Source organism: Aphelocoma coerulescens, chromosome 5, assembly GCF_041296385.1.
Source record: "Aphelocoma coerulescens isolate FSJ_1873_10779 chromosome 5, UR_Acoe_1.0, whole genome shotgun sequence".
NCBI lineage: Eukaryota > Metazoa > Chordata > Aves > Passeriformes > Corvidae > Aphelocoma > Aphelocoma coerulescens.
Genome location: NC_091019.1, coordinates 40,471,211 through 40,489,159, shown reverse-complemented (window position 1 = coordinate 40,489,159; position 17,949 = coordinate 40,471,211). Strand labels below are relative to the sequence as shown.

At 39.3% G+C, this 17,949-nt stretch overlaps 1 protein-coding gene across 5 annotated transcripts in view; it reads right to left on the bottom strand.

Annotated features, from left to right (window-relative positions):
• NUBPL (NUBP iron-sulfur cluster assembly factor, mitochondrial) overlaps positions 1–17,307 on the bottom strand; it is an 84,768-nt gene extending 67,461 nt beyond the window's left edge. For 2 of the 5 annotated variants that reach the window (XM_069017777.1, XM_069017776.1), the window contains exons 1-2: positions 16,077–16,097; positions 10,318–10,352 (exon numbers count right to left, since the gene is read on the bottom strand). Coding sequence is in view for 1 of the 5 variants with exons in the window: in XM_069017772.1 (XP_068873873.1) it covers positions 10,318–10,352; positions 16,077–16,224; positions 17,160–17,300 (324 nt within the window). In the remaining 4 variants the exon portion in view is untranslated. Of the gene's footprint in view, positions 1–10,317; positions 10,353–16,076; positions 16,225–17,159 lie in introns of those variants that run through there. The other 3 variants (XM_069017772.1, XM_069017773.1, XM_069017778.1) reach the window with 3 other exon arrangements.
• Between the last annotated feature and the right edge of the window lie 642 nt (positions 17,308–17,949).

Genomic DNA, 17,949 nt, shown 5'->3' with positions numbered 1-17,949 from the left:
TGAGGTAAGTATATGCAAATGAATGCAATTTAAATCATTCTAGTGATTACAAAGAATGTGAAAAACATAAAAAACGTATTTTTATCTTCTATTTAAGTGGCCAGAGTACACTTTTGCAGACATCTTGAAGTTACTGAAATGCAAGTCTCTGAAGCTAATTAAGCAGGCATAACATTTTAATGAAATACCTTTACACAAAAGTATGCTAGAAATGGGTTTATTCAACTACATATGGTACATTAGGCAATAAACTTTAAATAAAAATTATTTCAACTATGTAGTCTAGACTTACAAGACTCCTTTCTATATTCTTTTTTTTATAGGTATACATACATATTTTGTGGAAACTAAACTATTTTTCCTACAGATGGCAAGACACAGTACCAATTACCAAGTTCTGCAAATTAAGTAGTAAAGAGCAAGCCCTTTAAAGTGCTGAATGTCAAGTTTCTCTAATATAGAAAGCTAACTGTATTCAACATTTTGCAAAATTGCAAACTAGTATGTTTAAGAGCTTGTTTGAAAGGTTAAAGCAGCAAGAAGAGCTTTTCCAACAATGCCGAATCAGACTTCCACTGTCAGTGTTTCAAAATGTGTACTTCATTTTTCAGATGATGCTTTCCTAATTTGTTATCTTATATTGAGCCATTTTGCTATCACAGATTTAATGGGAAAGATAGAAAGATAAGTAAAAAAAAGCATGACCATATTTGATCTACTATGTACTTTTAAAAGTAAGTTTTTACTGCAAAAATCAACCAAATTTTGGTTCAGTTATTTGATATACTTTTTATTAGCAAAACAGAGCAAAGCATATATGACTATATGGATTATTTAATTTAGATTTTTTCTTTATAATGTCTTGTGAAAACTATTAGACAAAAGTTCAGGAGTTACTGTAACAAATTATTCTACTTCTTGCCTACTGTTGAAAGCTGCAATTTCAAAAACATTGAAAAGACCCATCTTTATGTTAAACTTTGAAGACATCAAAAACAGACTATCAGAGCTTCTTTGTTCTTGTACAAAATGCATATTTTAACAGATTAGAAAGATTCATGACTCAGTCCCTCCATCTGTGTCAGGAGCTAATCAAACCCATCAACACATCATCTACAGGCTGTTCCACCTAATTCCTTCTCAAATGAAAGGAAGTAATTGCTGAAAAACCTACATAGTGTTTTAAACTTGATTACATACTTCCCCTGAATTTTTTGAGGATTTTCCCCCTCATGCAAGGATTGTGACTATTGACTGACTACAATGATCTCACAACTCATTGGAGTTTCACTTTCAGCACAAAGGGACTAAAGATTTAGGACTTTATAATTAGAATGACTTTATGACCTCCTGGGCATAATCAGGTATTCACCACTACAATCCACTTATTCCTAGGAGTCAGCAGCACTGTATCTACTATATTATCTAACCTAAGTGTACAAAATTTCCTGAAATAAAGAATAAATAGATCCACATTGGAGAAAAACATCCTAGAGGACTTTGCAAATTCAGCTACTACTTTAAATTACCATGCTAATACAATAAACCTGGCCATTTCTCTAAAAAATTTACACACTTGTTCGAAAGTAAGAAAAGTGCCTGTTTCTGAGATGCACTGTTCTTCTCATGGTTCAAGAAAATTGCTGTCATCAAACAGAAGCATAATTAACAGATTCTCAAGTTTCTATGACACATGTAAACAAAAGCACAAGTATTCCTGTAAGCATGGTGCTTTCTACAGGATTATAGGAGAAAGGTCTTTCAGAAAATCTTTAAATCACTGACAGAACCTCACTTAATAGCTTAAAGAAAAGGTTTCTTTCTTCACTAAGCAATTCAACATCTTAGGTGAGAAGAGTTCACACTGCCTAGAAGTAGAAGCTGATACAGAAAGCATTTGCTCAATAAGCTATGGTTTTGAGTTTTGTTTCTCCCAACTACCCCTGCTTTTGCAGTATGTAAACATCCCTAGAATGCAAATAACCCTTTATTCAAGGTTTAATTACCTCGGAAAAATATTATGGCAGCTACGAAGGGATTTTTTAAGACATGCACAGTACAGTCCAGATCATCTCTTCCAGCATTTACAATGTTTTAAATCCCCAAGAGAAGAAATAATATGCACACACCTGGATGCTACCACATGAAACTGTTAATCAGAATTACCAGATACTTCTCATGCTGAGTGAAATATAATCCAGATGCACAAGTTACAATAATTAAAAAATTAAATTAAATTTTAATAAATTGTTTTTTCTCCCCATATAACCCACATCTCATATAAAACCGCACATCTTTCAAAGCATTGCTGTATTAAAACAAATCCTGAAAACATATACATAACATCACACAAGGTAAAAAAAAAAAAAAAAAAAAAAAATCTAGGCAGAAGGAATAGATTACAGGGGATCAAAAGCAGGACCAGAAATGCAACTTAGGAAAAAAAGGAGGGGGGGGAGCTCTAAGATTCCTCTTATGTTCTCTGACATCATTTTCATATGCATATACTTCTCATACCAATGCTGAATCTTTTTATTCTTAAGTAATACTAGTTACACAGAGAGAAATGCAATACTAAAAGCATACCCAAGCACACAGAAGTCCCCCTGCTACTAAGTGTTTTTCAGAGCACAGCACACACCACTGCTACAGCCTCCCTCGGCACTCTGGCAGGAAAATAATTCAGAAAATACAACTCCACCATCTTCTTATGGCTGTTTTTTCTCCTTATAAGCATATTTCTCTCCTGTGCTATTAAACAAACAACATTCCATCTCTCCAGATGGCATAGCAATAACCAAGTTCAAAATAGCTGTTCTCAAGTTAACATTTATCCTTCTACTTTCACCTGCCCTACTGTGAAAGAAAGTTCGAATCAACTTTCAAGTTTATGACGCTTGGAAAATACTTTCTGGAGACCTTATTTTTTGGTTGCCTTACTGCAAGTTCTGCAACTTAAGCTCTAAGGATACAACTGACAATGTAAGCATTCCCATACGATTTAGTCATGTCACTAGAAGCTACTTTGAAAAAATATACAAACACATGCAGTATCATTGACCTTTTCATGCAGTGTATGATCCTTATCAAAATTCCATGAGGCAGAGACCATGAAATCAGAAATAAATATATTGTCAGCACATGAAAATACAAAAGTATTCTCATGTCAGCAAAAACTATACTTAAAAACTCACAAACGTTCACATTTACCTTCTTATCAATGCTTTTAAGGTTCCCCTACCATAGGTAAACAGTCTCTACAAGCTCACTACTCTAGGATTTGCTATTTCTGCAGTACTGGTACTGTCATGGTCTCATCTGATCACCTCAAGAACACAAAAAATTTACAGAATAAAGAACTATATTACAGAATAAAGAACTATAATTCCTCTTCATCTTTTACATCATTGACTAAGTAATTCTTTCCACTTCTTTTACACGCTATCAATAATCTTCTCAGCAAAATATTAATTTGCCCATTAGACCTTTCTAAAGATTTCTGACAAACATTCTTCATGACGCAGTGTAAGTTACACAATCACTGCAGCTCTTAACCCATTAAAAATACAGTGAAGTTTTCATTCCAATTTAGAAACTTCTCTCACCTACAGTAAGAATAAAAAACTATTTTTCACTGTCCCCAGGTACAGATTCCATATTTACAAGAAAACCAAATGCTACATCAATAGATAAAGAAGATATTCTTGCACATATCTCTGAGAGATGAGAATTCTACAGCTTCATTTTGTGCAGTGTACAAATTACAGGCATAGATAACCTCACTTTTTAAAAAGATACTTCTCTTTATCTTCTCTGGCAAGATTCTCTGCATAATTAAATTTCAGTTTAGTCCTTGAACCTGGCCACTGCCTTGTAAGTAGTGGGGATTTGGAAGACAGCAATATTCTAAATTAACGATTTTCAAGCTCTGAACTTAGTTGTACTTCCTTTGGGGGAAAAAATTAAAATTAAGTTGCTGAAGGCCAAAGTCCTGGCAGAGAGAGGTCATGTAAAAAAACCAATAAATTTTGCCTCCTTTTCCTTACGCAGATTAGAAAGTATTCAACTGCTATTATGTTTGCTCTCTTAGGCAGGCAAATGTTACTGTACATAATCCTTGTTCAGGTGGCGTAAATTCATGCTAATGACAAAATGATCCTTATCTTTCCTCCTCTTAGCTCTCTGAGCGGATCCTTAAGAAATGCTTTGTCCATCCCTATACTTTCTTTATGTAGGTTCCCTTTTCTGTCTTTCAGGGAATATTAACTACAGAATCAACTACATTTTCCAAAAACAAATTTTCAACCAAATGCAACCAGTTCCATTCACATGTCACAAACAACCCCTCCACACAGTTCTGTGTGCAATGGAAAATCTGGTGATATTAATTTCTTCCAAGTTGCCAAATCCTTTAGTGAGGAACAGACCTGATTAAAGACCTCATACCAACAGAGAGAAAAGAGGGAGAAAAAAAAATAATAAAAAGAAGAGCTCACAAAAAGCTTCTATAAATAGCTGTTAATCAACATAGCCTACGTTACTGCTAAACATCCAGAGACTCTCTGACAGCATTAATTTCATTTTTGCTCATCTTTTCTGAGACTTTTTTCCATGCTTGGTAGGGCTTATGTATCCCCACTGGATGCTAGTAGACAGTATTTTACTTTGAAGTAAACTCTGCAGACCACCAGAATTCCCTGGTGTTTAGCCTGGGAGGGATGAAGACACAGGTTAATGAGCTGTTATTGTTCTATACAGTGAAGAACTTCCTACACGAGAAGTGTTCCCAATATTCAGCAGCTGTAGTCCATTCCAAAGACAGAAATTTCAGCTTTGCTAAGTGAAGGCGCCAGTTATTTTAGAGCTGGTGCTCTTAATCCACCACCAGGACTCTCAATTTACCCTTTTAATGTCATTATAGACTTAGAGCTAATCCCAAACTGCAAGCAGCAACACATGGACAAAAGGGAACTTTAAAATCAGGATAGGCTACGGATTCCTCGTTTGACATACTGACACAATGAATAGCCATCTTTTAATCCTTAATTCTCTAACTCTTTCAGCTGCACACTATTTAAGTGCCTAGCTGTAAATTGGATTTAAGCCAAAAAATGTACCACTGCAGTTTCCTCACTCTATCCTAGAAATGCAAACTTCCTTTAAAAACTCAGTCTGCTACTGATTTAAAAGCCCTTTTCCTCGTATGAAGTGTTCCAAATTTTCTGCCAGCCACAGGACTTCTCTGGCACTTCTTTTCCACAACAGCCTGCAGTAGCTCCTACTCAATGTTCTTAACAATTGCATACCAGTAATTCATCCTTGTTTGGCCTTTTTGCACACTATGTATCTCGCTGGAAAAAAAAAAAATTCCATACAGAACCATTTCAAAAATAAATTACCAAAACAGAATCCCCAACATTACCACATCTCTACAAGATGCCTCGCCACTTTCACAGCATGTCAAGTTATTATAAAAAAGGGTCCACCTTTCACATCAGTCTCTCTGGTACGTGCACTGGGCTTTCAATGACTTGAAGACTAAGGATACAAACTTTAACTTCAAAACAAAACAAACAAAAAAGGAAATTTTCTTCAAATTAAGCATACAGTTATCTGATTTAAGTAAATATCTTAGGAGGTCTGTGTTAAAATGTATTTTTAATTTTGGTCATTTTTATTTGAAAAACAGCAAAAATTTTTAAGCTTTATTCTCTCGTTTTTTTTCAATTGATCTAGAAGCTAAACTATCATTGCAAATAAACCAAATCAATTCCAACTGGCATCTCCAGCTTTACTGAAACTTTTCAGCATTAAGAAACAAACATGAAGACATTAGCTACAGTGATTAAAGTCTTCTGATTCTCTAAGCAACAGGGTTAAGGATGCCTAGAAATCAAATCCTCACAACTAGAAAAGCTGCATGGGAAGAGGACAAAACAAGGCAAAACTTGCCTTCATACTACAATTACTCACTGAAGGATCCCATTATTGTCTGAATTCTTCTAGATTTGTTTTCCCACATGGAATTCTTTCCTTACCAGCAACAAATGTATATACATTGTAGAGTCATCTATGAATGTAGCTGTCAGATATTATCCTGTGGACAAACAGTTTAATTACACAAACCAAATATTTTTTAAAAAAGAGCTGGAGTGTAAAAAAAAGTAAGTTGGGTGTCTTCTGAGTAGTTTCAAAATGTGTGGGTTTTGGTTAAATACACGATTTGAAGAAATAAAAATTAATTTTATTATCACAGCAGTCAGTTCACACGAAGACTTGGCTCCTAACTACATCATTACTATGCTGTAACTTACTATATATGCATGAGAAATCTCTTCCCCGCCTGTGTTTGCATCGGTCAGATATCCACGCGAGTTTTCTGGTTCAAGAAGAACAACTGCGGGATGTTGAGACAATTTGGCAGCCGGGCATTGTGCGACCCCAACCCGCTTCCCCCGCCGAGCGCCGCTCCCAGCGCCACAGCACCCGCGGCCCGCGCGCCCCCTGCCGGCCGCCGCCCCCCGCGCGGGCATGGCCGGGCCGCAGCCGCACTCCCCGCGTTGCGCAGCAACCGGGGGGCTTGCTTGGGAAAACAGGGGCCGCTCCCCCGGATAAAAATCACCCTTCATGCATTTCACATTTTGGTCCTGGTCTCCATGACCCAGTAACCCCCTCGTGCAGGGCTAGGTTCGAATACTGAAAACTGCTGCCTTTCACCACGTGTCCCCACTACTGCAGGCAGAAGCCGCTTGCTTATGCTTACATGCTAACTTGGTCCATATGGTTTTACTTCTTGCTCCTCTGTCCTTCACAACACAAAAAACATTTCATCCTATAGTGAAAATGTAAATCTTCCCGAACGAAAAGGCGAGCCAAAGGAAATCTGACTGGGGAGCTTGCCTCATAGTGACAGCACAAGCATACAGCCTCCCAACTGGATTTGTGCCATCCTTAGTCATGCACAGCTGGTGTTTGCTCACTAAAATACTCTGTTCATAAACAAGCAATCCCTACCCTATTATTGCTGCCATCTATTAATTCAACTTGTTTCTACTATAATAAATTGTCTCTGGCCAGGCAGCTTTCATAAATAGTCATTCTAGTCTGAATATGAATCGTCCTGGCACAAAACCCAAAAATTCTTCCCAAGTGCTCCTAGGGGAGCACAACTGACTGCTGGTACATCAAAAGAATGAAAAGAATCAGCTGTCAAACTAAGCAAGCAATTAACAATAGGACACAAGGGTAAAACTTTAAGTTATTTCTTAACACAAAAAGAACACTGTATAGATTTACAGGCCTTGGTACAGGCCCAAGAGCTTATATATTTCTTAACTAGTCCATCTACAACAGATAACCCAGGGTACCAAAAAGACTAATATTCTAGGAAGGCATAAGAGGCTGCCCTGCTTGCTTTCCCTGGCTCTGAATCAAAAAACAAAAGCAAACAAGGGGGGAGAGGAGGGAACTCCCAAAAAAATGTACTCTGTCTTGGACACGGTATCTAAGCATCTAAATGAAATCCTGTCTTGAATTATTTACTCTGTAACCATGAGGTAAAAATATGCCAATCAGACTGAGCACCAGCATGCAAGACTTTGAACTCCCAAATTCTAATCCGGCTCTGCCAACAACACTGTGAGACCATGACAATGTCCAAGACTCTGTCAATGCCTTAGTATTTCAGACCATCACTACGATAACTGAAAAAGCTTCCATATTATTAAAAAATTTTTTTAAAATATGTATCAGTAGAAACAGTGGGGTTTTTGTTTTCTTTTTTAACTAGAGAAAGTAGATTTTTAAAAGATAGAAGGATGTTTTCTTTCATCAGGAGGACAAAAAATCCTTTATTCTTTGACTATTAATCTTCTGACTTATGCTACACCAAACACCAATAAGATGTCACAGCTGTTACTGAAAGCAGCAAGAATCTACTCTAATCCAATCCTGTCTGAGAGAAGAGCATCTTTCACAGATCTCACTCACCAGAAAACAGGTGTTGTCAATAGTCTGTAACTTGTTTTATCTTAGAAAAAGAACACTTGAGTTACAAGCATAGAACTTGTAATACAGACTAATGAAAAAAGGACAGACTTTCATAGTCATGATGACCTATATTCCTCCACGAGTCCTTTATTTCCTTCTTTAAGCAGTACATCAAGTTCAAGATTAGCTTCTATGAATCTGTATTTCATTTATAAGAGGCATAAGGACTGTTAATGAAGTTGCAGGGGCCTCCTGAAGCTCTGGTCTACTAACAATCATTACTGCTTCTTCTGAAAGAGATGAACTTACAAGAGCAATGAAGGGCAAAAAATCATGGTAAGGTGAGGCACAATCAGTAGTTATTAAATGTAAAATAAAGGCATCCCTTGCTGCATACCTGAGGACAAAGAAATTGACTATAAAATACAGCAGGAGGCACCAATGGACTCTGAAAAACAACTTTCTTATTTACTTCACTCACCATTACAAAACTGAACATTGCAATGATCTCTAGAATTCACAGCACTGGACAGTGCCTGCCTGGAATAAGGTCACAGAAATTCTCATTTCAAAACCTTGACTCACAAAATTAGTGAGCTGAAATAAATGTGAGTACACAAATGAAGAAACCAGCAACTTCAAGCCCAAAGGTTAAACATAAACATGATGCATGCCATCATTATCTTAAGGAAAATAAACCACAAAAGAAAAAATATATTAATGCATGAACAAACAAGAAAGTTGTTTATTTAATCCACCTAATTTCATACTTTCTAACTTGTAACCACATCAATGCACAATTTCACCACAGTAACAGCTTGCTAACTTGTGACTACCAGTTCACACAATTCACAGATATTTCGTCAGTTTCACTGCTCTTCATTAATTAACATCCACCAGATGCTGGCCTCCAATTTCACACACCAACACATAATTGTAACATCAAAATTCCTAACAAAGGACATAATCTCAAAACTTGTGTATGTCAGAATTACTAAGAAATGCATTATCTAAATATATTTTAAAACTGCATGCTTGAGAAGTATCAGACACCATCTTAAAAACACATAAGCTGGTACAGAAAAGTTATGTGCAATTGGTTGACATGGTTTCCATGGAGCTACTCAATGACCATCCCACAACACAGATCACATTGCAGACTGATACTTGTTTTGCAGAAGTATTAGAGCAAATGCCATGTTTTAAAGTTAATTAGAAGGAACCATTCAAGCAGTTTTGCTTTTCAAAATGACAGATTCTTCTCTGAGATTCAATTATTCCAACAGCCTATTTAAAACACAGAATTAAAAACTGTGAAATAACAAGATCAGATGCCATCACAAACAGTACATATTTCATATAACAGCTTTAAACACTCTTCCTATTAAGTGTGACTGAGTATATGGAAAATTGTTTTAAATTTTTTACAAAATTCCTACAGGAAGCTCGCAGATTGCATGCAGTACTCGCTCCTTCTACCTGTCGTGTTTTGTTCTACTTGTCTTTTACAACAAGAAAAGATTCTTTTACAAAAAGAAAAAGATTCTACATTTCCCTGATTGAAGTACTTGAGGATACTTTGTATTTAATGTTTTATGAGTACAAAGCCTACATTATATACCCTCCTGCTGCAAAGGAGGCTTGCTTCCGAGTTTACCTTTGTGGCAATAAATGTGCACAATGGAACGACTCCCAGTCTACAGCAGCAGGTGGACACAGCAAACACCTGTGGTTTTTACTCTTGAATGGTTCCTACTCTCTATTTACAGTCCAGGTAACAGTTTGAGTAATACCAAGCTGGGAAATCACTCAAAAAAACTGTATTTCCAAGCTTTGGGGAAAATACATAGTTTTTGGGGTTTTTTCCTTAGCTGTTTATGAAGTATTTTTGCACATAATTTCTCCAGAAACAGTAAATCTGTGGAGCTATTAAAAAAAAAAATGTTTTGGACCCTATTCAGCACTAACTCCTATTTTTTTCAAGTCAGTGTTCTGAGGTGATAGAATTTAGTTATTTCTTAAGTGTCTCCAACCTGCAGAAGCAACCTCTATGACATCTACCCATACTTGCAGAATTGCAGTTCAACTCAGTGACGCACCAGGAAAAGGACAGAGCCAAACCCAGAAGTAGAATGAGATCTACTAAGTTATTCATGGTACTGATAAAATATAAACAAGCTGACAGAAACTCAAAAGCCCATCAAAAACAAATTAAAAATTAAGTAAAAAAAATTAAATACATTAAATGTATGCAACTGCCCTCAGCAGTAACCATTTTATTTATGACATGCATTTCACATTAAGGCTGAGAATTAAATGTTCACCTACCGAATCATTTGCTGCTAGGGCGAGGGCTATATTTACTGCAAAAAAGAAGAAGAGGAAAAACAAAAATATTAAGTGCAGGAAAACTTAATTCCTAAATATTGAGAATGCTACCACTGCTAACAAGACAAAATATAAATACATCTTATTTAATAACTGCATCATCATCTCAGTTCTCAGCTTCTTGCATCTCTACATTTGCAGCTAAGTGGCAGCAGCACCCACATTTCAGTCCATGCTTCTCAACCAGCAAACAAACTCAAGCTAATCTGCAAACACTTGCAGACTCTCAGTTTCTAGAGGACACTGAAAAATAAAAATACAGTCTCAGTATTTAGCCAAAGAGTAACATTAAGAAAAACTTCTGGAAGTACCCACTTTTGAAAGTGGATACCACACTATAAAACTAACCCTACCATCAGTAACCTTCATCACACTCTCTAGTGAACTTTCCTAAAACTAGAAATTAGTTAAGTATTGACATAAACTGTTAAAACAAGTGACCAAAAAGATGAACATATCCCTTTTTTTGATTTCTTGTGATATATTGAACAGAGATGTTTTCTGGAAGAAGGTGCAATGCATGCTTTCCACTTATTTTTATGTCAGAAAACAAAGTCACGTCTACCTGAAAGCATCTGTAACGAAAAAAAAAACAGACAAAAAGAGAAAAATCAACTAAAAAGACCATTTGTTTAAAGCTTTTACATTTCCATCAATACTTAACTCTCATAAACAAATAGCATGTGCAAATGGTATCTTCATTGGCTCACCAGCTTCAATTATGTTGGAAGATCTCCTAGAAACTTCAGTATAAACAAATAGTAATGTTTATAATCCAAGAAGTTATATGTTCTAGAAAAAAAAGAAAAAAACAAGGGAAAAATCCAACACACACAACCCTTTCTTGGAAACAAAAAATCTTTTGTTTCCTTTACATGTTGCTGTATGTCAGTCCACACACTCTTTCAAGAAAGGTAAGCTGCAGTCAGCCTTGTTCTGCTGGAAGAGTACAAAAGTTCTGAGAAGAAGCTGGTGAGCCAGATTCCTGTCTTGAAGAACTTAACACCAAGAAAGCTAAGTTCCTTCAAACAAAACAGTAGGTTAGCAAGGACAACTGTACAGCTTTCTCAAAGAGGCATACAGTCTCTTTCCTCCTAAGCTAACAAAGAACATAGATTTTACCCTTCAATTTTTTGTTTAAACAGATGCTCAATTAACTATTCCCCCAATCAATCAGAGGAAAATTCATCCTCTGAAACTTGGAGACCGATCTACAAATGACAGATATGGAGAAAAAAACAAGCAAACCAATTACAAACAAAAAAGAAAACAAAATAAAATCAGCTGCAGCTCATGTCTGAAGAAGGGAGACAAAGACTTTCTTAAAATCACTTTACACATCTATCTTCTTCTTAAACAGCTTTCATGTGTGAAAATTAAAGTATGACCCACAATGCTTCTTCAATAAGGGATATTTAACTACTGAAGGGAAAGAAGGGAGACAGTGGGAATAACATAGCATGTAAACCTAAGGTTTTTACCTGGATATCTAGCTGAACACTTCATTTTGAATCCCAGCTGAATCTTGCATTTCCTTGTTTTTGTATTACTATCAGTTCCAAGAGGGCATAAACATGCAGAATAGGACCTAACCTGACCCCTCCTGAACATTCATACTGGCCCTAAATACATTCCCATAACCAGGAGTGCAGGACATCTTGGCAATATATGCCAGCAACTCTACACAACTTCACAGCAGGCTCCAAGAAAAGTCACTAAGGTCTTTCCACCCATGCTAAACCTACCAACCAGTATAAGGAATGATGCACAGGGAGATCGGAGTTTGATCCAACCTAAACTTCGAGTTGGTCTCATCTAAACTAAACCTCCCCTGATACAGCTTCAGTGGCATGAAGCTGAGTCAGGAGAGACTTAGGTTGGATATTAGGGAAAGGTTGTTCACTCAAGGGGTGGTTGGGCACTGGAACAGGCTCCCCAGGGAAGTGGTGTCACAGCACCACCCTGACAGAGTTCAAGAAGCGTTTGGACAACGCTCTCAGGCACAGGGCACAACTCCTGGGATGTCCCATGAAGGGCCAGGAGCTGGACTTGATGATCCTTGTGGGTCCCTTTGAACTCAGCTTATTCTGTGATTCTGTGCCTCTAGTCCTCTTGAAATCAGTACAAGTCTGGGAAGGTTTGTTATAGTTTGTCACTTCGGACTTTCTAACTTCCAAATCCAAACTGACCCTAGGAATAGCACAGTTGAACTCTCAGAACACTGAGCTAACAATACAAATAAAACTTCTTGGTCCAAAATCAGACAAGTACAGAGCCAGCTGAGTGTGTCTGTATCTGACATGGTTAATATACATAATCAATAAAATACCTCTAGATAATTCAGATGAACTTTGGAAGATAACTTTCAATACCTGCATCTCAATCTAAGTAGCATTTAGAAATAGAGTTTATGAGAATATTTTAACATATAAAGAAGGCCCAAAATCAAAAATGTTTCAATAATAGTACATCCTACATGCGGAATAAAAGTATGCAAGAGGGAAAAAAAGTTAAATGAAGTTAATATGACTGAGATATAGTCAGCATATGGTGAAATGTATCAACTTCCCTGAACAATAATGAAAAATCTCAGCCTGTTAGCCTTTGCTAAAAATGTCTGAAGGTTCATGTAGTCAGTTGCTGTGTTTTCCTCAAACATCAGGATTAGCAAAATGTGAGCAAGAACACCAGCCTTTAATTTTATTCCACTTCCACAGCTAAAAACAGTAAGACTTCCAATAAATTGGAAATTTCCCCTCTTTCAAGACGACACTTTGACTTCTTTTCACACCAGGATCAATTTTCTTCAGTACTCTCATCTTTAGGGTAGTGCAAAAAGGGAACAGAGGAGCAAGAATTTAAAAATACCAAAAAAAAACCAAAACAAAACAAACTTTGGACAAATGGGGTAAATATAGAAGAATGCTGTGAAAAGACAGAAACTTGACAGGACAGTGACAGGAAACATGGCAAACAAACAAACCAACATATTAGACAAATAGAAACAACAACAAAAAACTATCAAAGTATTTAAATATGCATTGAAAAATATTTTTCCTGTAACAATTTCTTCTAATCATTAACTACATTGATTTCAGAAGACCAAAAAGCACTGGAAACAACAGAGAATACAACATGAAAGCCATATGCAATAAACAGAATGAGTTATTCAACAGGGTAAGGAATGACCCTGACAAACTTGACCAGAATGCAGAAGCTCTTTTCCTGAAATGGAGATCCAGAGCAATTAAAACACAACTGTACTGGAGAAAACAAAAAAAAAAAGCCCTGACAGGCCTTCTGACATACACCCAAGACTGATGATATTTTCTGTGGTGCTTTAGGAATTAGAAGTGCTTACTAGTCTCCTTTCTTTTCAATTCCTGCTCTCAAAATGCATCAGCAGAAATGTCACCAAACATGTTCCCCACAAACCTCAAGTAAGAAGAATATGATTTTAAGTACATAATCCAGTAAGGAAGCCAAGCAATACTTTTGTTTATACAAGCTATCTGAAATTCAATTGCTCATCTGAACCATGAAATTTATCCTCATTATAATAAACAAGAATATAGATTTCCTTCTCAACATTATGAATTAAAACATTCATTTTAAAAGGCTGTCCAATATAGATACATTTAAATGGTTCATTTACATTTCAAATATCTTATTTAATGCTTGTTGAACACTGATTTTTTACTTTTAAATGCATAGGAATGAACTCATAGCTCTAAGTATTATTTATACATGTGTTATATTTGATGTAGAAATTGCACACAGATGCCAGTTACAAGAACTTAAATTCAGATATTTGTTTGCAGACATGAGGAGAATAATCTGAATTTACTTTTCAAATTATGTTCATTTTGTAAACTGTTGATTGATGAACAGGTATCTGATATTTTTGGTAACCTGCAACAACCAGTCTATGTATTATAATGATATACCTTTTGATGGTTAAGAAATGCACGTTTTAATTGTTTTGCATGTCATTGTACAGTATGTATATCCTATATATAGGACAGATAGCAAATAAATAGAAAAAAAATTCCTTTTTTTTTAAGCATGGTTACTTTTAGTACAGATAATGTTAGTCTGTACTAGAAATGATTAGACAATCTGTCTGTTTCAAGCATGGCTGAAATACAAACCACAGAATGATACATTAAGAGCTATATCCATGTGTTATTCACCACACATGGAGATGAACAGCAGACATCCTTCAACTAAAGAATGGACATCCTTCAACTCTTCTCCAGTCTAGACACTAAGGAAGAGATCTTTAAACAAAGTTCTAACACTTTACAGAGATCTTTTCAAAGAAGTTTACTTTCAGTGTCATAGAATCATAGAATGGTTTGGGTTGGAAGGGACCCTAAGGATGACCCAGCTCCAAACCCCTGCCATGGACAGGGACACCTTCCTCTAGACAAGGCTGTGCACAAACTCCATCCAACCTGGCCTTGAACACTTCTGGGGACGGGACAACCATCCCTTGTCTGGGCAACCTGTTCCAGTGGCTCACCACCCTCACAGTATAGAATTTCTTCCTAGTATCTAATCCACATCTCTCCACTTCTAATTTAGAACTATTCACACTTGACCTATCTGCTCACATAAAAAGTCACGCTCCTTCCTTTTTGTAAGCCCCCTTTAAGTACTCGAAGGTGCTCTAAGAGTCTCCCTGAAGCCTTCTCTTCTCCAGGGTAAACAACCCCAACTCTCTCAGCCTGTCTTCACAGGAGAGGTGCTCCAGCCTCTGATCATCTTTGTGGTACTTGTTGGACCTGCTCTGACAGGTCCTTCTTATGATAGGAGATCCAGACCTGGACACAATGCAGCCATCCAGCCAATTCCTAATCCACCAAGTGGTCCATCCATCAACTTCCTGTCTCTCCAGTTCAGCGACAAGAATGTCATGCAGGACAATGCCAAATGCTTTGCAGAAGTCTAGGTTGATGACACCAGTCACTCTTCCCTCATCCACCACCAGTGTACGAAGGCCATCACATTTGTTGGCATGACAAGTATTCTTCCATTCTGTCACCTGTCTAAGTTCAAGTAAATTTCTGCAGTACTGTAACCCACGTATTATCCCATTCTCCCACCTAGGAACAGCACAGTTAGAGAAAAATTAATTCAAAACCTAATGGTGACTTTGAGAGAAGAATTCAAGGTGCTTCACAAGGCTCTCATCAATTTGTGTGGTTTATAAGTAGTTTCACTTTTTGTTTATGAAACACCTATACAAGTAGTTGAGAAAATTGAACAGAGTCCTGATCTTGAAACTTTCTAAATATTAGTATCCTCTACGGAGCACACGACTATGCTGACATAGCATAGAAAGGAACTGTATAGGCACACCTAAGCAGCCAGGGAACAAGGAACAGTAGCAGTGCACTAGCATATGAATCCCTTGACCTCAAGCCTCCATCACTTCTTAAGATGTCCTGATGTCCCAGGACAGCAATGCACTATTACAAAGATATTATTTCAAAGCTGTCTGTTTAATTCCCACCTAAGTTAAAGTCATGACTTCTGTACCCAAGTAGATTCTCAATGGCTGCAAAGGGACTTGACAGAGGTGAAGGGCAGTGTTATGGAACCCAATTACAAAGTGACACAAGCACGTAAATATTCCATACAGAGTACTAGAAAATGTGCAAAGGAAATTATTTTTTTAAAAAAAGAAACCGTACCTGCTGTTGTTGATTTTCCAACTCCCCCTTTGCCAGAAGCCACAACCACCACCTGCTTAACTCCTTCTATGGGTTTCTGCTTTGGCAGCCCTCGTGACAGGATCCGAGCACGTTTGTCCCTCAGAGCCTCATCGCCAGAGCTTGAGGACTAACAAAACCAAAAAGCAAGTCAATGCACATGCACCAACTTGCAGTTTTCGCAGAAAAATCTGACAAGAAGGAATCTACCTGCACACTGAGAAACTTCCCCTACTCGTTTAAAAAAAACATTCTGCACAGGGGCTTTCCCAAAGGGAGTCTGCTTCACAAGCAGGCAGGGACTAGGCCTCGTTAAAAATAACGCCATTCACATGGTTTTTTTACAAACACTTAAATATGATTGATCTTGACAGTTAAAGAGAAAAAGAAAAAAAAAATTGTGTTGAAATAAACCAAAACACTGCTTTAAAAGTCCGAAGCTTTAAGAAACAGGCTAGACTTGGCGGTCCTTTCGGTACAGCTGTTTCAGGCACAACAAATACAGCAACAGCGAACGGGCAGGAACCCGAGGTTCTGAGGGCAGGCAGTGCCGGCAGGCAGCTGTCCGAGGGCTCTCGCTGCCCTGAGCCGTGCCACAGGCACCGCACACATGCGGGTGCGCTGGAGCGCGCCGCGCTCCGCTGCTCCTGCGGCAGAAGAGCCACACGTGGGGCCCCCACGGCTGGACGGACAGAGCAGCCGAGCCAAGCATCCCCGCAGGCAGCTCCCACCTGCTCCCGGCTGGCACAATTGTACCGCCACGGGCACTGAGCGCCGCGCGCTGTTTCCACGCAGTTCACGCGGGTCCGGATAAAAAGACGGCAGAGCCCATCCATCTTCCTCTCCCAGCCCGGCGCTGCCCCAGACCGGCCCCCGCCGCCAACGCCTGCAGCGACCGCATCCCCTCCCGCAGGGACGCTACTGCTGAAGCGGCTGCCGCAGGACAGAGCCCCTCGGGGCACCCGTGCAGGGACAGACCGTCCCGCCTGCCGCCCCCGCAAGCACAGGCACAGCCCAGCCCGCCGCGGCGGCCGCGGCGCACGGCGGAGCTCCCGCCTCACTCACCGCGGAGCCGGCGGACGGAGCGGCGCAAGCGGCGGGCGCGCAGCCCGGGCCATGCCGCCGCGCCGCCAGAGGCCTCCTGCCGCCGGCGCCGGGCAGGAGGCGGGCGGCGCGCAGCGCCCAGCGCCAGGCAGCACCTCCCATGCCCACGGCCGCCCCGGGCGCGCTGAGATGGCGCCGTGCGGCCGCGCCTCGGCCCGCCCCCCGCGCCGCGCCGCACTCCGCCCGCTGCCCTGCCGGCGGGGCTGGCGCTGGGTCGGCCCGGCAGCCCGGGGGACAGCGCGCTGCTTGCTGGAGCTGAGGGTGTGGCGCTGAGAGGTGCCGCGGCTCCGGAGCTGCGGGAAACGACCTGCGCCCTCCCGCCGAGAGCGTCGAGCGGTGGCAGCGGGCAGCAGCAGCAGCACGGAAAGCAGATCCTTGCCGCTGTTTGTAAGAATACCGGGGCCAAGGGATCACCACCGGGTCACCACACGCATTGCAAACCGCTTCGGGCTCATTCCTCGTAGTGCCGTAATTGTCCCCGCAGAGGCTCGTTCTGGCGTTCTCTGCAGTGCTCCTTCGGCTCGTCGGTGCCTTCTGAATTCTCACCTTGGCCCCGCAAAATGCTTGGGCAAGAGCTTGGTCTTGGTTGGTGTGCTCTACAAATACAATAAATATATCCCATTTTCTCCTTTAGATCATTAGGTAAAAGAACAAAGAGACCTGTAGCCGAGACAGATGGCACCTATTTGGTGGTTTTTTGCTTATTTTGATTTGGATTTTTTGGTTGGTTGGGGTTTTTTTATAATACTAA